The sequence below is a fragment of the Diadema antillarum genome, unplaced genomic scaffold, assembly GCF_040938485.1.
Source record: "Diadema antillarum isolate AM-2024a unplaced genomic scaffold, OU_Dant_1.0 seq00000182_RagTag, whole genome shotgun sequence".
Lineage (NCBI taxonomy): Eukaryota > Metazoa > Echinodermata > Echinoidea > Diadematoida > Diadematidae > Diadema > Diadema antillarum.
Window position 1 is genome coordinate 1,688,821 of NW_027271249.1, and position 23,948 is coordinate 1,712,768.

A 23,948-nucleotide genomic window follows, 5' to 3' on the forward strand; every position below is an offset into this window, starting at 1 on the left:
ATTATATTCATTCAAATAACAATAAAGAAACAGTATAATTATGAAGAAATAGTATATTGAATATGCAGCATACAACATCTTGTATGCTGTATACATTAATGTAACTTAAAGGTGCATGGTCCCCGTGTTTTAGTCAAATGCGTACGCGGGCGCACGGCGCAAGTTTCCTATAGAGACCTACGCTATCGACTTCTTTTGGCGCTTACGCTTTGGCCCACTTTCCCGAGTCCGAAGAAGACCGATTCACTGTAGTCAGTGGTCCGATCACACTTCGGCTCATGATTCGGCTGAGGGGGATGACAGCTTTAGCAAACTTCTTTTGTGATGTCATAATAACAAGCACATATGCACGCACCCTGGCATTACTACAGACTGCGCGATGCGCAGAGAAGACAACAAAGGCAACGTTACTTAGCAACACCTACGCACTTTACTCTTGATGACAGCTCTACTTCGGTAATCTTCGGCAGTATCATCAACAGCGCCATCTACACTACCGGGACTATGCCCCTTTAAAAAAGAAAAGAAGCTTACCTTACAAATGGATAGTGTTCAGAGAGGGTTTATATGAAGCCAATGTAGGAGACTGATGAATATGCTGTAGTATAAAAAAAAAACAACTGATAAGACCAATATGTTTTGTATCATACTTCCAGAAACTACATGGAACACGTCGCAGACAACATCAGAGAGTTTACCGAGGTCGAGGAGGCCAAGTACCAGGCCGAGATGCGAGAGAAAGAGCTGATCCGACAGCGAGAGTTGGCGCTGTCCCGGGCCTCATCGGCCGCCCAGTCCAGACCGGCCTCCTCCAAGGGACGCAGGTCCGGGTCACCAAAGAAGTCCAGGTCCAAGTCGCCAAAAGGTAACCAAGAGTCTTTAACATTTTCACAAATAGTCAGGGACCTATGGTACATCTTGTTGTAGTTGTGAATTTTACAGTTAAGATGGAAGAATTTGTGCTTGAATAGAGAGAAAGAGAACAACAGATATTGACAATATTATTGTCCGAGCTACAATATACCAACCTATAGGTTCCCATTCAAATTTGTTTTCTTTCTTTCTCTTTTACTAGTTTGATATGTACATGTATTATTTATCATCTGCAGTCACTGAGAGGCATTGAATTGACCATGTATCCTTCAGAGTTTGTTTGTTTTTTTAATGCAAAAACATATTTGCAACTGTTTGACAGAGAAAGGATATATCTGTCAAATGAATGAGCATGGAGCCAATTTCAAGAAATGATAACCAATTACCGGTATTTAGATGTCCTCCATGATTTTGAATTAAAGGGAATTTGAGAAACTCAAGGTACAATGTACAAGCGGAAATGATGGGAATGATATTCTAACATCCCCCCACTTATGGAACTAAGAGAAATCTTGTGAAAATAAAGTGAGATTGAGGTCGTGATGTTCCCCCTTCCCACCCCACCCTCATTCACAGGCCGTCGAAGTGCCAGTCCGGCCCAGCCCGTTGTGGACCACCTGGACCCAAACAGCAAGCAATTCATGCGGCCCAACTCCATGAAGGCCTGGAAGGTGGAGCAGGACAAACTGCGGGAGGAGGAGGAGAAGAAGCGGGCAGAGAAGGACAAGAAGGGGCGCAAGTCGGCCCGGTCCCGGTCACGGTCGGCCTCACCCAAGAAGGTATCGGTAGACGGGTGCCCGACCAAGGGGACATGGGCAGCGTGGTTGCAGTTTATTGTCAGCAACCTTTGTTTAGCCACGAAATTATTCCAAACTTTGACACTATATCAAAATGTAATTCATGATTCATATTAATCAGTAGATTCTCGCTAGTTATTCCCTTGAATGCATATCAAATTTAGAAAGTGATGGAGCCTTCCGTTATTGAGACTTGTTAACATTTGCACTTTATTCCCAATCCAAAGAGAGACTCAGACAGAAAATGTTGTCAGAGAAACGAAATCATAGTGATTGAAGTGATGTGATTGGCATGGGTAGTGATAGAGATCAAGAATTCATCATTGCAGGTTATTGGCAAAGATAGTTATGCATACTTATAAGTGTGCGACAGATGAATTCCTTTCTGCATTAAATTGTTCACTGTATGCTAGTTTACTGTCTCTCAGATGATGAAACAAGGTATTGACTGGAGGCTCATTGTAGCAAACATGAAATACAGTGAAGGATCTCCATGGAATACACGTTTGAAGTCAAAATCATAAAGAGAATGAACAGAGTGAAGGGGATTAGAAAACTGAGAATGCCTGTGAATTTGACTTTGCAGATTAAAGGGATGGTATAGTTTTGGTTGAGATGGGGCTTCAGGTTTTGAACTTTTTTTGGTGAAATAATTAGAAACCTGTTATGAAATATGAAAGAGCATACAATTGTAAGAGGTACTGATGAAAATTGGGTTTGATATTGCTGAGATATCCAGAAACGAAGAGGTCCTAATAAGATGTGGGTCTTTATTTAGGACCACTTTGTTTTACTTTGATTTTTGATATCTCAGCCATTTCAAAACCTATCTTCATCAAATAAACCTTGAAACACCTCTTAGAATTGTATGCTCTTTAATGTTTCATAAAGTGGTTTCTAATTAAAGTTAAAATCTGAATCCCCGTCTCAACAAAAAATACACCATCCCTTTTGCTTCAAACCAATAATCCCTCCCATCTACTAAATAGACTAATACCTCCTATCTCTCCTTATCCCAATCTTCTACCACCGTAGACGGACAGTGATGAGAAGAAGGGCAAGAAACCCGGGTCTCCCGGTAAGGATGGGAGCGGGCGTGGCAGCAGAAAGGGAGACAAGGACAAAAAGGATGGGTCAGGGACACCGGAGCCAGCCACCGAGGCATCACAGCCAGAGGAGCCCAAGGAACCGGAGAAGGTCTACCCGGTGAGTTATACCAGGACTCCACACTAATTTTTTTTTTTTGGTGGCCCGATGGGGCCACCAAAATCATCAATTTCACATTTTTGGTGGCCCGAGAGAAAAATTTGGTGGCCCGAAAAAAAACCCAATAAAAAACATTAAAAGTCCTTTTTTTTTTTAAAGTAAGTCAAATATTTAAGTTTTATCATAGTAAGAATTGGAAGCTGGACATATCTACTCATAAATAAACCTCAAAAAACTCGCAACACTCATTCTCAGGCACACATTCAGTCCTTTTCATCCATCATTTAAATAAATTTAACTGCTAATTTCTGGCGCAAAAAGTTACGAATTTATTGACATACTTTTCAAACATTTTTGGTGGCCCGAGGCGGGCCACCAAATTTGCCCTTTTTTGAAATTTGGTGGCCCGACTTTCATTTTTGGTGGCCCCGGGCCACCGGGCCACCGTTAGTGTCGAGCCCTGGTTATACCCACAGAGCTAGATCTCCCTTCAACTGACCATCAGAGGCTCATCTGATCCCCAAAATGCAAAAATTTCAGTGTTCCCATATGAGTTCCTTAAGCAGCCAAGCTCCAGAGGCTTGCGCACCAAGGCTCACCAAGGGTGATACCAATGCCAGAAGAGCCCTAGCTAGAACCTGGACACATCTGGCACTGACCTGATAGCCAACCATCACAAATCAGACTCATGGGACTGTAATCCGATACACATCAGTGGGTGATCTGAAGAAAAAAAACAACAAAGAAACTTGCGTAAAACGAGTGTCTGATGAGCAAAAAACTCTGTAAGAGAGGTATTAGACTAACCTGGAGTCACACCCATAGTGCTGAATTAACTTGCGGCATACAGTATCCTCATGTTATTCTCAGACTGTGAAAGCTATGGTAAGATCTTAGTAGGAAACAAATTTGTTGGTGTTTTAACCTTGGTATATCATAATTCATTCCTTCTTACTATTTGTTATTGTTTTAAGGATGTTGTTTTTTTTTTATTCACGTTCCATCCAACGAGCCATTTCTCATAAGATAAAGTGTATTTGTTCGTGTTTTGTCGATGCCAAAAGTTGTGTGCAAAAGGCTGCAATTGTTAATGAAGGCTCTCATTGCAAACAAGAGTAGATCCAATAGATGACTTTTCAATAAAAGGGAAATGTTCATGATTTGTCATATTTGGAATATCTGTTTGCTATTTTTTGTTTTTATTGGGCCAGTTTGTTGGATACGACATGGGAAATAATATCATCCAAGCCCAAGGAAACACCACCACTCTCTTCCCCAACGATGGAGGACAGATACGAACTGAGCACACCCAGTTTATCAATGGTGAGTCTCTCGCTTTGTGTGTGTGTCTGCGTGTGTTTGTATGCTAATGTTTGGTGTTTGTTTTCTTCTTTTTTTTTGAATTGTATTTGCTTTTTGTTACTCCATGTGTTGCTTGACTACCAGTCTCTTTGTTGATAGTTGGAGTTGGTTATGTTTGTGTGTGTGTGTTTGTTTATTTGTATGTTTTTTTTAATTGGGGGGGGGGGAGGTGAGGGGGGAAGGATTTTTTTTTTGCCATTGTTTTGTATTGCTTATACTTATCAAGATCTTCATGCCCATTTCCCCTTGTCCGTCACTGTTTTCATTTAGCAAGTGTATATTCATTCTCTTGCTTGACAGATATCAAAGTAATGAGACCAAAGTGACATGAAATGATGAAGTGTGCGAGGCAGCATGCTCTTCATGAACCAATAGTCATAACAGGGAAGCATGGATAGTCATGGCTACCAAATGAAAGCCCCATCACTTGGTCTGTGATTGTTGGATAATGCAGCCAAAAATATTTCCTTCCATGTGCAATGAAATACTGTAAAACGAGGAATTTTCGCGTGCATTTTAATTTCACGAATTTCGCGAGCGCCAAAATTCGCGAAATTAAGATGCACGCGAAAGCTTTTGTCTACACTACATGCATTGAATGCCAGTAGCAATTCGCGAAAATTTCATGCCACGAAAAAGGCTGTCGGCTCCAATTCGCGAAAATTTCATGCCGCGAATATATCATGTTTTACAGTATCCACTAAGATCAGTGATAAACATGAAGAGCTTCCTCCTATGGCTGTTGACTGACATAATGAAGGAATGGATAGATGGCAGGATGAATGAATCATTGAATAAGTAGATGAATGAATGAATGAATGAATGAATGAATGAATGAATGAATGAATGAATGAATGAATGAGTGAATAAATATACATGGGTGAATGAATGAATCAATGAATAAAAGAATAAATGAATACATGAATTAAATGAGAAGGGGCTGAGCCTTGATACTAGCAGAATCTTTATCAAAGGCAAAATGACAACCACAAAAAGCAAACATTGTACACATCTGAATAAATGAAAGAATAAATGGATTAGTTAATAAATGAACAGATGTGTTGATAAATGTTGTGTGCTCACTCTCCATGGCACGGGTTGTGATGATCGAGTATTCTCTTCAATGTTCTGACACCCAGGTGCAAAGTTTGTGAAGACCTCTGTGCTGAAGGATGGCCATGTGTTTGTGATCCACATCATGGACCCGAGGGACAAGGAAGAGGTTGAGGGGGATGGTGCTGCAGATGCCACGCCCGTTACCATGGAGACCACCAAGGAGGAGAATGTGAAGGAGAAGGCAGACGAGGAGAAGCAGGAGAAAGATCAGAAAGAAGAGGGTGAGGTGTTGACCATCGAGGGCTTTGACATGATTGAATATGAGTTTCAAAGGTGGTAGTTTACAATGATTGCGAGACAGGCTCTACCAGTAAATCAAAGCGATATGAATAGTGATGGAATGATTTGTCAGGGCATTTCCTTGTAAATGATGATGGTGGTGACTGTGATGATGATGATGTTGATGATGGTAATGAGAAAAATGATGATTGGTGATTATGATGATGATGATGATTATAATTTTGCTGTTGCTGCTGCTGCTGCTGCTGATGATGATGATAGTGATGATGATGATTGTGATGGTGATGGCGATAGTGATGATGATAACGATGACAATGATGATCAGAATTAAAATGCTGCTGCTGATGGTGATGATATGACAGTGATGATGGTGATAGTGATGATGATAACGATAGTGATGATGAGGGAGGCATTTCATGAAGCGTTTTGTCTGACAAATTGGTCAGACAAATTTGCTCTCAGCCAATCAAATGCAAGGATTTTGATAGCTTTGTCAGAAAAATATCCGACCAGAATATGCTTCATGAAATGCCCCCTGAATGATAATGATAATTATGATAATGATGATAGCAATAATGATAGTAATGATGATGATGATGATGATGATGATGATGATTAGTAACAATTTGTCATGCTCCGTCTGATCTACAGGTGGCACAGAGGGAGAGAAGGAGCCAAAGAAGAAGAAGAAGAAGGACAAGCCACTCTCCAGCTTTGGATCCTTCACAGCCAACCTGAACGATGGGATGACCCTCTCCTTCAGCAACTATGGGTCAGAGGGGGTCACCAAGAAAGCAGGTCAGGACCGACTCAATATGTCATCGGTGTCTTTGCTGGTGGGGGGGGGGGGATGGTGGTCCTGATTCTATTGTGTATACAAAATCATCCACCTTGATGTAAATGCTAAAGCTGCAGACTGTAATTCTAGCCAATGCACATGGATGTGTGTGGAGTAAAAATGGGGAGTAGAGATGCAGAGACATTGAATTTATTCAGAAATCTATAGCTTAAATTTCTTGTGAATACAGCTTGCATTATGTTCCTTAGACAGATGGCAGTGTTTGCTGAAAAACAAAACAAAACAGCAAGAGAATAAGTCATTGCTGTAGAACCAGAAGGGCTCTAGCTGTGTTCCTGTCAATCTCATTCTCAGCAAACAAAGTGAAATTCATGTCGCCCTAATGCAGTAATGTTACTGACTCCGTTTTGGGGGGTGTTCCATAAAGCTGTTCATAAAGTTACGAACGACTTACGAGCGACTGGTGATCAGTTCTGATGTGCTGTACTTATCAGAATTTCCATAATTCAGCACAAGAACTGATTACCAGTCACTCGTAAGTTGTTCGTAACTTTACGAGCAGCTTTATGAAACACCCCCCAGTTTTTATTAAAGTAGATAACAAAGTTCCTCTGCAGATATGTAACAATAGGATAGTGAACATTTTTCTTTTCGTTGTAATTCAAATGTGATTATATCGAACCGGCATTGTCACTTATTGCTATATTCTCTTTCAAAACAGAGGAAAACTGGGGGAAATGCCAGATTACAGTATAAGCTGACTTCTCAATGGATGCTGCTTTTTTCGCAGTTCCCAAAGATTCATTAAATTTCATCAAAATCTAATTCTGACTCAACACTGTAACCCACCACAGCTGAGAAGCCTGTCATTGAGGTCGTCATCCCACCGGCACCCACCCCTACCCCACCCCCTGCTGCCCCCTCACCCAAGGGGGGCCGCGGAGGCTCCGGTAAGAAGGGCAAGAAGAACCAGCAGCAGCAGCAGCAGCAGGCAGAGGCTGAGAGACAGGCACAACTCCTGGCCGAGCAACAGCAGAGAGAGGTGTGTGTACAACTCAGTTGCTTTTTCTTCTCTTTTTTTTTTTTTTTTTTTGGGGGGGGGGGAGGATATCTCAGAGTCCCAATCGATATGAGCTGAAAAAGCAAATAAACAAGCAAACTGAAACTAGAGTTAGACAAGAGTTGGCTCATTTCAAACAACTGGAAACATTGACTTTAATATTCTAAAATATGTTGCCAATTTAAAGAGCAGTTATGTTAAGCAGTTAAGATTCATTTGAAAATTCTGCATCTAAAACAAATCAATGCTATATATGAAAGATAAAGGGCTCCAGTATAATAGAAGTTTTCACATCACCCTATGAAATGCTAGCCATCAATAAAGAAAAAAAGAATTATGATTAAAAGCAAAGACACCAAACCACAGACGAGTTGTTTCTTGGACTGGATGGGTTAAATGAGTTCAAACCAAAGAGATTACATATTTTGGTAGGCACTAGAGTGCTGACTTGCAATAAGCCGTACATCTTTGATTGCGAGGAGCCCCTCCATTTTCAACAACTCTATTTCGGAACAGTCTTAAAAGTCACAGCATGATATTTTCCTTTATTACAATGTCATAATATATAAATGTGTGACTGTGTACATGTGATATTGTACTTACATTTTCGTTGGAGATGAAGGTGAATGAATGAAATGAATGAAAGGCTTGCCATTACTAAGAGGGGTACAAAGAAGTTACATACTTACAATTGTCAGAGCTCTGGGTGAACAAGCGTTGTATTAATGCATTATTCAGTCTTTTCTGCATGCACATCTGCATCTGGCAAACTTTGGTTTCGTCAAAGAGGTTATACACTTACTTTGTATCCCGTCAATGTTGCCCAGTGATCTAATTGCCCCTCTCAGTAATGGTTGACAGCGCTCCTTGTGATCACAGAAATTTTCCATGGCCTGCCTTCTAGAGGTATAGTGAGTAATGTAACCTCTATGATTCACCATCTCATCAATCTCCACCCCCAGGAGGAAGAGAGGTTGAGGAAGCTGAAGGAGGCGGAGGAAGCGGAGGAGGAGCCAGAGATACCGCCCTTCCAGCAGCTCTTTGTCTCCTGCCCTGACGGACTCCACGTCACCTACCTACTGGAACCCACAGAAGGTTGGTGCCAGCAAGAGTGTCCTTGCGATCTGCATTTTTGATTGATGATATTTTTATGCAAATAAATTATAGTATTCTTGATGAATATGAATTCATATGATTGGCTCATTGCAGCACAGCTTTATAGAGCTTAGCAAAGATTTGAAATAGAAATGTATATATATATTTTTTTCATCTTCAGGTAGAGTTTAATAATGTGAATGTACTGCAGCGTTCATCAGTTGACATCAACTTTTCATCTCAAAGTACATATGTAGCTAGATGATAATGATGATAGAATGTGATGCCGGTACACATACAACGAGTTCCACATAACTTGAGATACGATGCTGATGGCCTTCACAGATAACTTCGTATACAACACTCTATTTTAACAAATTGAGTGAATGTTTTAAAGCAATCTCTATTGCTTGTTTGTTCAATTCACATGGACATGTATGCTCATATGCAAGTTCCTAAACCACGCTATTGCCAGGTCCCTCAAAGATGATTTTATCGAATAAAAAGGCCAAGTACCCGGTAGAATGTCTACAGTTCAGCATACCATACTTCTTGAAATGCTTCTGATGGATGTATCCTATAGTATAAACTCTAAAATTTTTAGGGGCATTGTGATGACATCATGCTATGATAGCTGTCAGTTGAAAATGAGAACAGCATAAACATTATACTAAGTTGATAGGATGTTTGTACACTGCTGGTTCCAAACTGACATTTTCTTAGATTTAAAAAAAGATTAAAAAATGTGTTACTATGGCATTTTCCTCTGAACTTTGACCCAAGATGAAGCAGCGAGAGACCCCAACATCCCGGGACGTCTGCTGATCAGACAGAGTTACCTGACCAAGACCAGCAGCCAGCAGCCCTGCGAGGCCCCCAGGCAGAACCCGGCCATGCAGGAGCTCTCCCGTCTCGTGACGAGCGAGGGCAGTGTCATCAAACTGATGAAGGATGGCACCACGCAGGTACCAAAATTGCACAGAGAGTTGTTGTATGTGAGGAAATTACTTGTAACTACCAAGGTGGTGATCGATGATGCGCTGTTCTTGATGATGAAGATGAAGATGATGATGATAAGGATGGTCTGATGATGACAATTAATCATTGTGGTGATGATGATTATTATTATATGAATGATGATGTTGGTTCCAAGCTAGATGGTGTTGATAATTATGATGATGATGATAATGATAATAATGTTACTAATTGTGCCAATATGCTTAGTGTTAACAGGGTTTTAGGACATTGATGTAATCATGGTGGTAATGATGTGTTAGACAGTGGTTTTGACTGTGACTATGAAACCATACAAGATGATTTTCCTGATAATGATGTAAGGATGAGGACTTAAACAAGCACTTAGACCTTTGTTGTGGTAAATATAATGAAGATAAAAATTGCGACATTGATTTTAGTATATGTGTTTGTGTGTGTGTGTGTGTGTGTGTGTGTGTGTACGAAAGATATAAAGTTAGAAGGTAGAGAGTTAGGATCACAAGACACTTTTCTTGTCCCAATATATTTCTAGTCAAGCCCTACAGAATGATAGGGAAATGATAGGGGCCATTCTGAAAGTCGTTGCTGTGTCCGTTTCATTTTCTCCAGAAGAAAGCTTGTCAAAATTTAGAGGGCTTTGCAATGCTGGAGAAGGGTTTCCACTTTTAGGACAGAGACTTGCATTCTACATAGATCAACAAAAATATCTTGTATTGTCAAAGTACTTACATTCATGTTACTTGCTAACCATCCCAGGTGCTGTTTGCTGATGGAGCCGTAAGCTACAGCCCCACTACCCCATCTGCCGCTCCCCACCCCTCGAGCCCCAGCCCTAGGGAGCCCTCCCCGCAGGTCCCCAGGGGGAGTAGTGCCGTCAGTCAGAGGAGTGATAGTCCCTCCAAGAAGAGTGAGTTTATTCACATACCAGTCTTTCTTTTCCTTCTTCTTTCATTTATTCTTTTGTTTCTGTCTTCATACCATCCTCCATTCACTTTACTTCGTTTCAGTCAACATTCATTCATATGTTCATTCTGTCACTCTTTTCATATACCAGGTAATCAAATGTTCAGGTTCTATTTTGAAAGGGTCTTAAAAAGGCAAGAAAAAGATAAAAACAAAAGAACATCGTATCACATGATACAAATTGTTTGCAGTGTACATGTCAGTTGGCAAATGCAAAACACAGTCAGGCTTAAAGATGGTCTGTGAGAGTTAAGACTAGCATGACCTTTGCCCTCTCCCACTAGGTGCCTCAAAAGGACCAAGCAGCAAGCTGCTGGAGCCCATCGACCAAGACCAGGCGATTCCAGAACTGACCTCGTCCGCCTCATTCCCCAGCCAGGAGTGGGTCACAACCACGCCCAGTGGCCAGAGGATTGGTACCAGGCCCGACGGCACCACCTTCCAGCCTAAAGAGTGCATGCTGTACAGTGCCACTGACCCTGTCTCTGAAGAGGTGAGATATTATATTGTCTATCTGTCTCACACTCTCTATTCTCTTTTTGTTAGTCTTCTGTCACTCTTTTCATCAATCTGCCTATCCACATGTTTAAATTCGATACACAGATAGAGAGATAGAGATGATAGATAGATTGAAAGATAGATTAGATACAGTGTGGATAGATAGATAGATAGATAGATGGATGGATGGATGGATAGATGGATAGATATATAGATAGATGGACAGATAGATAGACATGTATGTACACCTGTAGGTTGAAAGATGGATGGATGAATGGATAGTTCAGTTATAGATGAATGGATAATTAGCAAATAGATGGTAAATATAAAGAGTGAGTAAGAGAAAAGGAGAGAAGGGCAGACCAGTGCACTATGAATCTGTTATCAAGGAATACATTGCTGGAGCATCCCCACATTTTCATTCAAAATCTATTAACATCAGTATTTAATAGACATTTTGTTGGTCTTATCACAGGAACTTATCAAAAAGTATCAGTAATTGATTTGATGAATTCATTTCAATTGACAACAGCATGTGCTTTAAGGCTAAATGAACCAGTGTGGATTTATGTGCCGCATTTCTTCATGTGACTCCACAGAGTTTTCTTTCAGTGATATTCGACAAGAAATTAAGAAACAGGGTTTCTTGGCATTTGTAATGTCTGGTATCATGCTCATTTTGTGTAGGAACGACGTCATTTCAAATGCTATTGCTAGCATAAAAAATGATGGGTGTTTGAGTATGTCATCCTCTCTTTAATATTCTCCTCCCCGCACCAGGTTCTGACCACGCGAGAAGACCGCACCATCACCGTGGAGCGGCCGAATGGCGTGCGCGTCGTGGACCATAGCGAGGGCACCCGTATCACCACGTACTACAAGAAGGTTCTCTTCAGGCAGGGCTGTGATGAGGCCAATGAAACAGGTGAGCTTGGATGTTGACTGTCTTATATTGAGGGCGGTGCGCTTTAATATTGAGAGGCACTGGTGTATCTAGTTCACAAAATAAATGATGTTGCAAGTGATGCAGATAAGATAGACTGGATAATAGTTCTTCAATTCTTAGAAATTTATGACATTGTGAGAAAACAAAACTGTAAATATACAACTGCATGCTGTTGATGTTTTTAGAAGTGAGGATTTGATGTGCAGTAGGTAAAATTCTTGTAGCAGATTTCAACACTTGTGATAGAGCACCTTATGGTGAGAGACCATCCACCAAACTCTTTGCGTTATATACTGTAAAATGTGGAATGTCCTTATGTATTTCAATTTTCACGAATTTCACGAGAGCCAAGATTTGTGAAATTAAAATGCATGTGAAAGTTCTTGTCTACACTATACTCATTAAATGCCAAAGGCAACTCACAAAAATTTCATGCCATGAAGAAGGCTGTTGGCTCCAATTCGCAAAAACTTCATGCCGTAAAAATATTATGTTTTACAGTATGTGAAATTGAGATATTTACCCTCACATTGATTTCAAGCAATTGAAAATTCCATCCAAAATTATGTAAATATTTGAGAAGATAAGAACTGATTTTCTGGTAGTTTCAATAATTTCAAGTCAGTTTGAATTTAGCATTTTTGTGCAATGCAGGCCCAGAGAATGTGTTAGAAGCCCCAATGGTCCAACAGATAATTGCCTCCTGAATTGCTGAAGACAGTGAGTTTGAAAGCTTGCAAAGATCCAGTGGAAAACTCTTATTGCATGGACTCACTGCATGTAATCACTGTGGTTAGGATTTACTTTTCTTTTGATCATCAGGGGAATCCCCAGTTGCGGGCACAAGAGAAGTCAAGCATGTGAAGGTGGAGTGTGCTGGCTATGCCACCATCATCTTCAACTGTGAGGATAGCATCGCCACCACCATCTTCGGCAATGGCTCGGAAATCGTCGCCATCCCCGACGGCTCCTATGAGATTCTGCACTGCGAAGGATCCAGGCTCGCCGTGGGTGTGGACGGGACGGCACGCTACACCCCCAAAGAGGGTGAGAGCGGGGAGCCAAGCATAGTGGGGGCCTACACCATGAAACACCGGGAGCGAATCGCCGTGGAGACATGCGACATCGACGGGAACCAGTTCTGCGTGAAGTGGAATGGGGACATCGACGCTTCCATCGTTCCCAGTGATGCGGAGAAATTTGTTGGAGGAGGAGTAGGAGAAGAGGAGGAGGAGGAGAAACCTCCCAATATGGCTTTCATGCCTCGCTTCTTCATCCTCCATCCCGACGGAAGCGGTACAGAGCTGCTCCGTCAGCGCGACATCTTCCCATTTATCCACCAGGCGGGGCTGGACCCCAATGTGGCTGTCCTCCGTGATGCAATCCCAGACCACCCGGAGATTCACGGAGTCACCGTCATGCAGCCGCACTCTTCCACCATCAGCGACAGGTGGCTGATGCCATTCGAAGAGGCCAACATCATCCCTCGCAACCTCCGCTCGCGTGACTTCGCCAAGATCCCCGCCGTGGAGCAGAAGACGCCGGGCCCGCGATTTGGGACCAAAGTCGGCCGGGGCGTTGCCGTGAAGTCGGCGCCGCAGCCGCCCCAGAGGGGGCCGGTGCCGAAGTGCCCCAAGCAGCTCCAGCTGAGGCAGTTCGTGGAGTACAAGCCCACGGACCGGGAGCTGCGGGCCAAGATGAGGGAGGGGCTGGAGGCCTACGCCAAGGAGATGAAGGAGAAGGAGAGAGAGCTGAGAGATAAGGCCATCAAGGAGCCACGATCCCAGCAGGAGAGGGTTAAGTCTGGTGATCTCTTGGCTCACATCCTGGCTCAGGTGAGATTGGATATCTTTACCACTCATGCCGTAATTACCAATTATAGGTCTGACTCCCCTTTCCAATCTTTGCTACTGCATGAACTGATATGTTCACGTACGGATATGTTTGTGTGGGGGGGCCACGGACATTTTTGCGAGATGTTGTTTCCGCGATTTTGACATTGAGGCTATCAAAAGTGCACTTATGCCTGTCAGTTGGCGTATCCGGGCAATTACCCCGAGAGGGCAATTACCCCCCGGCTAAATACTGGTTAGTGGTAAGCTTAGAGTAACGATTAGGGTTAGGGTTAGGGTTAGGGTTAGGAGTTTGGGTTAGGGATAGGATTAGGTTCAGGATTAGGATTAGGGCCAGGGGAAGGGTGCGGGGTAATTGCCCAGGGGGGTAATTGCCCTAGACCCGTCAGTTGGAGATATTTCCATGTGTTGCAAAATTTGGCAGTCCAACAGTGAGAAGTGAAATTTGTGAAAATTAAACCCTCGCAAATTTAACAGCTTATACAATATCAAACTGCATTTTCATTTCACATCTGTCAATCTGTCAGTAAGCCTTGTGTTTTGTAATGTCATGTTCTCTCGTAGTCCTACAATGCATTTCTGCTCGAGTTCTTGTCTTCCTTGCATTTTCCTGTCTGGATCCACTTTTGCCCTCAGCTATTTGATCACATATTGTATTTCTAAGCTCAAATTACAAAACTGAGATTCCCGAAGTCATATGTGTATGTGTGTGTTCCATAGGATCTGAATACCCATGTTTATTAACATGTTGCAATAATATTTCATCGTGGTCCTTTTTGTTTTGATTTGCTATTTGTTTGTTTTTTTTTTTTCAACATGTGTGTTTATGTTCGTAGGGTCTGTTTACTTTGTGCTCTGCTCTACTTTTAATTTAATCCAAATCTGGTCCGGAATGATCAATGTCTTACCTAAGCCGTGTACATTGGTGTTGATATTGGCAGGTTGATGAAGATAGCTCTCGGTCCAAAGGCGGCGAGCAGACCACGGCTGCCGCTGCTGATGGAGCCCCATCCGCCGGCATAGCAGCCACCCTGGAGCCCGTCAAACCAGTGGACATCCAGGCAGCGGGGAATGCCAAGGAGCTCTACGAGACCTCCACAGCCCCGCCCCCATTGCCTCCCACCCTGAGACCCAAGAACAAGTACTCCCAAGAGGACTGGGAGAGGGTCAGGTGTGTACCCTGAGACAAATTATCGGCTGAGAACCAGAAGGGCGTTATTGCAATTTTTTTTAATTTTTTTTTTTTGGGGGGGAGGGGTATTGAAATATTGGTATCACATTGATGAGCTCGATCTCCTCTACATTGTGATGTTAATTCTACATTATTTCCATTTTCAGTAAAATGTTTAGAATCAAAATCACAAGGGTGCTATTTTACCCAATATTTGGAACAATGAAATCTGTTGATGATGGTCACAGAATCAGACTGGACTCTCTTGGTTTTTGCACTTGCTGTATGTTTATACTGTCAATATACACTGTTCCTAGCATATTGCATGTTTGTGCTTGTCGTCCTGGTCTCTGAGGATGCTTGCTCACTTCTTCGCATGTGGAAGCCTCAGTAATGACATGTATGTCTTTGCATCAGTGATTCTTGAGAATTGAGTCCAGTCTATCTTCTGTGCTTCCATGCACCACTGCAGGAGGGAGAAGCGGGAGGAGGAAGCCTGTCGCCAGGCGCTCATCAACCGCACCGTCCCGCCCTACTTCAGCAGTGACTGGGGGCGTGCCTTCCTCAGGGCCGAGGAGGCAGCGGCCAGCGGAGAACCGGCCCCAGACATGGACGCGCTGACCAAAGACCTGCCACCAACCACCACGGCCCGTCCGGGGGTCAACACCGCCATGAGTCTGCCCAGCACCCCTTCAGACTCTCCGGCCGCCCCGTCCGCCCAGCCAGGTAGGCACAAGGCACAGCTTTGATTGTATCGTTGCTGTAATTAATCCCCTGTGTATTTGACTTTGATATGATACTGTAAAACCAGAAATCTTTGCATTAGTGCAAGCATGAAACTATTACAAATTCAGTGAGGAAGCCAAGACTTGGGAAAGTAGAATACATGCAAAAGGTTTTGTCCGAAAAGTTTAGTCTACACCATGCATTGAATGCCAGTGACAATTTGCAAAAGATTCATGCTGCGAATGTTTCTGGTTTTACAACACATAGCATGTACAGCTTGCACTCCAACATTTACACACAGTACAGCGCAACATCACTTCCTTCCAGAGTATGCAATCAATCAATTATAACCACCAGAGACAGGAAACTTGTATGACTGAAAATCAGTCTTGTCTAGGTCAGTCTTGATTTATGATTTTTTACCCTCAAGAATATATCTCCACATAAATATTTGCAAGGCAGAAGAAAGACAATCCGTCTGCCCTTCAAACAAGGGACAGAACTAAGTTCAGTTGTCCTTCTTCTGTGTTTTTACATGCACTACCTTCCCTGTTACATTCCCAAGTTATAGGCTGCAAATAATGAGTGTCTTGGGTGTGTCCATCAATTTCAGGTCAAACAGCCTCGTCTTCCCAGCCAAGCGATCCATCCGAGAGTGTGTCACCCATGAAGGCAGTGACTGGACCCAATGCTCCCAGGGACCTATCCACCACTCCCGCTCATCAGGGTGGGTGTGGCAATGATGTTGTTTTCATTTACTCTCATGTTTTATAGATAAGGATTCTGTAATGATTGACCCAGTTACAGATGGTATTGAAAGAGCAATGTTTACAATGTTATTTCATTTTTTTTTAAATCATAACTTGTAATCAAGATATCCACGAAAATTTAAAAATACAGTGTGTTTCAAAAGTATATATGTCTTTTTTACTTTGTAAGGGAGGTGTATTTATTGTCAAAGATTACAGTGAGCTGTCCTTTAGAGCTGCATCCAATATGAGCCATCATCAAAAGACTACTGGTATATTGCAATTTTATCATTTTACCACTTTTATATTTGCACTGTACTTGCCTGTGGAATGCGTAATCTGATAGGCTTCTATGAAATCAATGAATGATCATAGATCGTGACTTTCACTACGTACGTATGGTATCTGATGTTTTACGGGTATTTGAAAAATAAGAGTCAAACCTGAAGTTAAATGTACACTTATCCATTTCAACACTTAGATTTTCATCTACATGTATTTAGCACCCAACTCAGTTGAACATTGTTCAATCTCTTTTATAGCAATTCTTGTGGAAATCTATGACCAAAAGATTGCTAAAGGCTTACCTATCTATTTCATTGGATCAGGGGGAATGGCATCTGCTAGTCCATCTGACATCAGACCCACCAACCCTACCCCAGGGCATGCCACAGGGCAGGGGACACCGACCCCACTGAGACCAACCAACCCCACCCCAGCCCATGCCTCTCAGCCACATGGACCCACAAGACCAGGTAAGAGTCCTATGAATATATTTAGTATAAGTTAATGTTCATGAACTTAAACTTCCTTTTTTTTCACCCAACAGTGTGTGTGTGGTTTTTTTTACTACATTGTTTTATATTCTCATGTTGTTTTGAAGTTCCATATCTTCTTTGATCTAAGAAAGAATGTTGGTTCTGTTTAAAAGTTCGTTTTGAATATTCTTGTTTTGTTTTGTTTTTTCAATGATTGAGCAAGCAATTTGCTGGAATTATGCTGCATGATTTCAAAAATTATAGTTCTTGTTGAATCTATTGTTAGACCTCGTGTTAAATGGAAGTTATTCCTTGAAAAATGACTTAAAAGTTGCTTTTGTAATTTTTCACTGTTAAAAAATCTATGGTTTAATGTATGTCAAATGTATGTGCCAATTACCTTGCACATGAATAATCCCATTACTAATGCTTGCATGAATATATTTAGTATAAGTTAATATTCATTTCACTAATATGGTTTGTTTTTTTCTTACCTGTGTTCATGTTCATTGTTGCATTGTTCTCTAAACACCTCAGTTAACCCAACTCCCCAAGGGGCCTCAGACCAGGGCAGCCACGCCCACCCCAACCTCCCCAGTGAGACCCCATCCAGCCACACCTCCTTCCCCATGCACCCCTCCACCATCCCAGAACAGGTGGAGGAGGGGCCCCCAACGGGAAGATCCGACTTCATTGGTGAGTGGGCTTTATCAAGCCAAAAAAGGTGGCCATCACATTTAGCTCTGAATTTATGTCAGAATATTCTTGCGGTCGGCTACACGTCACTTCCGGTTGACTGGAGTGAAAACAAACAACTTGCAAGCGCTAAGCCTGCATAATGCGCATACTGCATGCTGTGCATGTGCGACGCGTATAATTTATGTGCAACTCTACGCAGACATGGGGACTGTTTTTCATTATTCATTTTGTCATTTGTGCCATCATTCATGAGATACATGCATCATGTCTTGCCAGCAATATTCTAATAATCTGGATCCTGTCGATCGATCGGTCCCGGTATTTTGCCAAGTTGAAGGCAGTCGGACTGGACCTGTGCCCGTATGAAATCGCGGCAGGACTCTGGATCAACGACCCGACAAAATGGCCAGATGTGCAGTAGAACCTCTTTGAGTAGGCCCTACCCCGATATCTACGCTTACTTAGTACCTCATAGAAACTTCAGGTAGGTCTACAGGCGTAACGTTAGTACTGTAGTAGGCTTAGGGTAGGGCCTAATTTAGGGTAGGCCTAGGGCCTAATCCTGCCGCCCGCACAGCTACAGTAGTACAGCTTGCGCTAGCGCTATGCTCGCGGGGCGCCCCGGCAAAAAACACGTACAGCGTTACCACTCTAGGCTCACGCGACTGTTTGTTTTCACTCCACCGCTATCCATGACCCCGTGACACGCAAAATACCCGGATGTCCGACCATGAGAATACACAGCGTGGTGAAAGAGCCAAATGCATTGTGTGGTGTATTCCAATTGGTTACAATAAAGTATAATTGCTTCACCAGTGTCTTTGGTATCATAGTCTTTATGCTACATTGTATATAACAGTGTTTCTGTATGAAATGTCATCCATACCATGCTTGTGCTCAAGTGAGCTATCATTAATTCTTTATAACAGGGTGTCATGTACACTACAATACTTTTTGCACTTTTTAGATAACTTGGTGTGTAGAAGTTGTTACACAAAACTCAAATGGCTCTTTTAACCTGTTGAGGACGGTTTGATTTTGCTACAACACGCATTTCCCATAGACGCTTGCCCAAGTATACTCAGGACTGGTACTCAACGGGTTAAGAACATAACATCCAGTTGGTGTTAGTGGTATATCATCTAATTGGTTCCTTTATGAGCGTGAATTTTCATGGTACACAGTGTTTCATTTACACCTGAGTAGAAGTGATGATGCTGGTGCCATTTTTGTGATCAGCAAGGATTAATTATGTACTCACATAAACAACAATAAAATTATAGAATGGATTTGTCGGAATATGAATCTTAAAGAGACAGAACCTAGGAGATTAAAAAGAAAGAAAGAAAAAAAAACACTCAGGGTTTGCAAGGCCTCAAACAGCTCATGATGCATTTTGTACTTGGTTCCTTTCCCCCCCTCCCACAGGGAGCATCACACCGGGCGTAGCCAAGCCCAACACCCAGGCCCGCTTCAGCGAGGTACCCATGGAGTCCCGGCCAAACATCATCCCGTCGGCCGGTAGTGAGATCGTTCTGACCAAGAGCCTCGTGGTGGACGTGAATGGCGAGCCGCGCCAGGACACGGTCAGACTGCCCGCGGCCATCCTGGGCCAGAAACCTGGAGCACTGCCCAATGACAGGGTGAGTAAAGAGAGTGGATGGTGTAGTCAGCTATGTCCACTCTGTCACAATAATTCGATGAGATTTTGATAATGAAGCAGAGCAGTAAGCTCCCAAACCTGGGGAGGAGAGATCACATGAAAAATAATATTTCTCAGTACAATTCTAGTACCAACCCAATTGCCTTCTTTAATCCGTTGAAAATGATTCCCAAGTATACTCGCACAAGTGTCTATGGGAAATGCGTGTTGTAGCAAAATTGGCCCGTCCTCAACTGGTTAAGTCTTACAGTTTACATTTTCCTGCTGTCTACGAAGCTGGGTCTCCCTATGTTTCTCCATAAAATAATATCATGTTAAATGTTTAGAGGGTGCTACCACTTGAGCTACGAGTAGGAGCCTCTGCTCCCAAAGAATGCTCCGATTTCCAGGTCTTAAATTTGAATGCGAGGCAGGATGGTTGTGACCAAAAATTGTCTGTTGTGCCAATTCCATGTCAGCTCAACCAACTTGTTAGACAAAATTTTATGTCATCCAGATAAAAAGATGGTAAGATAATTTTTAAATATGACATTGCTTTCTATTTTTTTCCTCCTCTCTCTCTGTTCTAGTTTGATGAGCTGGAAGATCCTGTGCGCCGAAAAGTCTTCACCTCTTCCATTGCCGGGGCAAAGGTCAAGGGGACGGCCGACCTGTTGCGCATGAGAGGTTTCGAACTTGTGCCGGGAGAGGTCAACTTCGGCACGCTGCGGGAAGGGTGCACCTACGCCTTCCAGGTCCACCTCAAGAACGTCGGCGTCGACAGCTGTCGCTACAAGATCAAGCAGCCGCCCCCAGGAACGGGACTGCAGGTGGTCTACACTCCAGGACCAGTGAGTAACAGGGACTAGATGAATTCTGATGCGCATTCCCACAGTTTAAGGCTTAATATAAAGAGTGTAATAACAGATGCTCTTTATATCATCAAAGAATATGCTCAAAATGTGTTGTCAGCTCTGTCACAAAAATATAACACTAAGTCAATTACAGGTTGTAAGAAAACAAAACACAACTGTTCGAATATAGTCTCAGGGCCAAACATTCACGAATGCCATGAGTGAATCTATGATGATTATTGTTAGCTTGCCAACAGGGAATGAGATTGTATGTTCCATTTGAGCTGTTGCAACAAAGCATTTATAGATAATACACAAAGCTTTGTGTGTTGCCAGTGTGAATGATGTATACACATGTACATAGTCCAGTCCATTTGTTATATTATCACTATCTTCACTGCTGTAATATTTGTACATTGTAAAGAATAATGTTATATGATTTTTTAACGTTACCAATGTCAAGAAACATAAATTTCAAGTGAAGGAAATGCTCCTACAATATCAGATAGACTCTATATCTGCTGCATCTCTCCTCAAAGATGACGATGTTGATTTGATTCATCTCACAAACTGATGTGAAATGGTAGATTAAACAAAACAAAATTTTTGTTTCTTGTCAATAGGTGGCAGCAGGCATGAAAGCCAAGCTGGAGCTGGTTCTCTACGCCATTGCCGTGGGTGTGGAGGGAGAAAGTGGGCGGGGCACCATCGACCACCATCTGGAGATCACCACGGAGATGGAGGTCCTCTATCTTCCGGTCTCAGCTGATATCCTTTCAAAAAACAACATCTGCGAAAAATCGCAAGTTACTGGCCACTCAGCAATGCATGATCATATGATAATGCAATTATAAACCACAAGGAGTAATAAATTCAACATTTGTGTTACTTTTGTGCAGTTGCTCTGTCAGAAAATTTCTAACTACGTGTTCTTATTTCACATGATGTTATATATGCTTAGTCTATTTCAGTTAGTGGTTTGTATATTGAATATCCATATAAAAATGATATGAAATTTGGAGGAGACAGCTATTTTCAAGCCTGCGATTGTAATCATGTAAATCCTGTTAATGGATGAATTACATTAATGGGACTTAGACTGTGTTTAATCTCTGTTATAGTTTTTTTAGTTTTTTCTGGGGGGAGGGGAGGGGGAGGGGGAGCCAAATTGCGGGTAAGTCGTTCAAATGATGGTGAATCTGCAACTAATCATGTGACTACCATTCCACAGGCATGGCCAACAAAATGGAACACTAAAGAAAACTCAGACAGAAAGATATTAAACTTCTCCTGGCTAGTCCAACCCAAAAGAGATCATGATTATGCAAGGAGTGAAATGTTGAGTAGGTACATGTACCTGTGTGAAAGCATGAAATGAGGGGAAATATGATACTAGTATATGGTCTTTGCAGCATAACATAGCCATCAATCGACCAATCTACAGTGGAATTCTCTCTGCAAATTTCCAACTGTCACTGTTTTTCCCCCACTAACCGTGGAAGTCAAGTCCTTGTGGTTTTATCCCTTAACTCCCTGTGCACATATTCTAACTGCGACAGAGTATGATGACAAGACCCACGCTGGCTTCCAGCCGAAGTCGGCAGCAGGGGTGCGGCTGATTGCTACCAGGCCACCGTCAAGAGAGGGCATCCTTCGCCCCCGCAGGGAAATCCCCCAAGGTGAGGATGGTGTTATGTCATTATAATAATAATGATAATAATACAATAATAATAATGATGATAATACAATAATAATGATAGTACAATACATTTATAAGGCGCTTAATACGGATGTTTCTAAGCTCACTCATTGCCTTTAATATATCTGTTTGTTCGTTTTTATGCCTCCGCCACGAAGTGGTGCCGGAGGCATTATGTTTTCGGGTTGTCCGTCCGTCCGTCCGTCCTTCCGTCCGTCCGTCCGTCCGTCCGTCCTTTCGTCCGTCCGTAATGAATTTTGTGGACAAGGTAACTATCAAAAGCTGTTGAGGTATCCTGATGAAACTTGGCATGTATGTGTATTAGGGGGTGAAGTTGTGCCTATCAACTTTTGGGTGCACGTGCTCAAGGTCAAAGGTCAAAAGGTCAAGGTCAAATACATAAAATTTCACTATTTCCACCATATCTATGCAATGCCTGAAGATATTTTCTTGAAACTTAGTGTATACATGTATTACCCAATTTAGATTCTCTGGTGAAAGTTTGGGTCATGAGGTCAAAGGTCAAAGGTCAAAAGGTCGAGTAAAAGTATTAAAACTTCTTTTTTTTCTCTGTAAATTGGAAAATTGTTCAAGGTATCTTCATGGAACATAGTATATATACATGTACTGACTGGCAGTGATTATCTAGAGAATGTAGGGTTCATGGGGTCAAAGGTCAGGGGTCAAAGGTCAAGTGCAACACTTCAAAATTTTACTATTTCCCTCATGTTCATGCAATGCCAGCAGGATTAGTATTTTTTTTTTTACACTTGGTGTATGCATGTGTAACCTAATAGAAATTCTCTGGAGAGTTTTTTTTTTTCTTTTTCTTTTTTTATTGCCTCAAAGGTCAAAATGTCAAAGATCAAGTGAAAGTGCTGAACTAACTTTTTCCTCCATATCTCGGAAGTGGCTCAATTTATCGTGAAACCTACTGCATATCTATGCATGTTCTACCTGAAAGTGATTATCTTATGAATTTTAGGGTCTAAGGCCAGATGAACATGGTAACAATTTACTATTCAGTACAGAAATTGCACTTTTTCTCCATACCGGTACCATGAAAATTACTCAATGCATAAATGTATGAATGGGTCAAAGTCAAGTTAAAGTCCTTAAATCCCCAAATACATGCTCTCCTATTCATCCAATTAAACCAAGTTCAAGGAAGGTGAACATTCAACACATTTCTGACAAACTTGTCATTTCAATATTTTGCCAGTTTTGTGAAAATGTAATCACACATTGTCCACATGGACTATCTAGACCTATTAGGAGAATCATGCATTATGGCGGAGGCATACCAGTCGCCATAGCGACATTTCTAGTGTATGAATGTTTTCAGATCTTAGGAAGATAGCATTTTGCATGTTTTGTGTAATTTCCATACGTAGAGCTTGAGGCGTACTGTCTTGTCTTGTTTATATATGGCTTTGTTTTGTTTCCGCCGAACGAGTTCGAGCAGGGGACTATGAAACGGGCTCCGTACGTGTGTGTGTCCGTGTGTCCGTCCGTGTGTCCGTCCGTGTGTCCGTCCGTGTGTCCGTCCGTGTGTGATCAAAATCTTCAATTTGCTACTTCTCTGTCATTTATGAACCAATTTTGATTCTGTTTGCTTTATATGATAGCACTACATGGGAGCTCTGAAACTTCTACACAGAATTTCAGTTGTGACCTTTGACCTTGACCTTTGACCTATATTGTACATTTTGCTACAAAATGCTACTCCTTCATGCCGTCAATCCCTTGTTTGAGGCGAGTCCTCAACTGAGGTTACCCAAAGTGGGGTGCGTATATTTGTCGTTTGGGAGTTGGGAGTCGAAGTACTTGTCCATTGCAAATAAAC

At 42.1% G+C, this 23,948-nt stretch overlaps 1 protein-coding gene across 1 annotated transcript in view; it reads left to right on the plus strand.

Annotated features, from left to right (window-relative positions):
* The window catches only part of LOC139728523 (sperm-associated antigen 17-like), a 37,670-nt gene extending 15,562 nt beyond the window's left edge, over window positions 1-22,108 (plus strand). Inside the window, exons 14-35 of the mRNA XM_071639460.1 lie at window positions 657-865; window positions 1,450-1,652; window positions 2,706-2,876; window positions 4,088-4,199; window positions 5,378-5,575; window positions 6,246-6,392; window positions 7,248-7,435; window positions 8,416-8,548; window positions 9,332-9,513; window positions 10,301-10,451; window positions 10,792-11,000; window positions 11,786-11,930; window positions 12,774-13,786; window positions 14,746-14,975; window positions 15,448-15,701; window positions 16,315-16,428; window positions 17,059-17,205; window positions 17,746-17,904; window positions 19,336-19,550; window positions 20,140-20,400; window positions 21,027-21,161; window positions 21,965-22,108. Coding sequence (XP_071495561.1) covers window positions 657-865; window positions 1,450-1,652; window positions 2,706-2,876; window positions 4,088-4,199; window positions 5,378-5,575; window positions 6,246-6,392; window positions 7,248-7,435; window positions 8,416-8,548; window positions 9,332-9,513; window positions 10,301-10,451; window positions 10,792-11,000; window positions 11,786-11,930; window positions 12,774-13,786; window positions 14,746-14,975; window positions 15,448-15,701; window positions 16,315-16,428; window positions 17,059-17,205; window positions 17,746-17,904; window positions 19,336-19,550; window positions 20,140-20,400; window positions 21,027-21,161; window positions 21,965-22,108 — 4,720 coding nt within the window. The remainder of the gene's footprint in view (window positions 1-656; window positions 866-1,449; window positions 1,653-2,705; window positions 2,877-4,087; window positions 4,200-5,377; window positions 5,576-6,245; window positions 6,393-7,247; window positions 7,436-8,415; window positions 8,549-9,331; window positions 9,514-10,300; window positions 10,452-10,791; window positions 11,001-11,785; window positions 11,931-12,773; window positions 13,787-14,745; window positions 14,976-15,447; window positions 15,702-16,314; window positions 16,429-17,058; window positions 17,206-17,745; window positions 17,905-19,335; window positions 19,551-20,139; window positions 20,401-21,026; window positions 21,162-21,964) is intronic.
* Window positions 22,109-23,948: the final 1,840 nt, after the last annotated feature.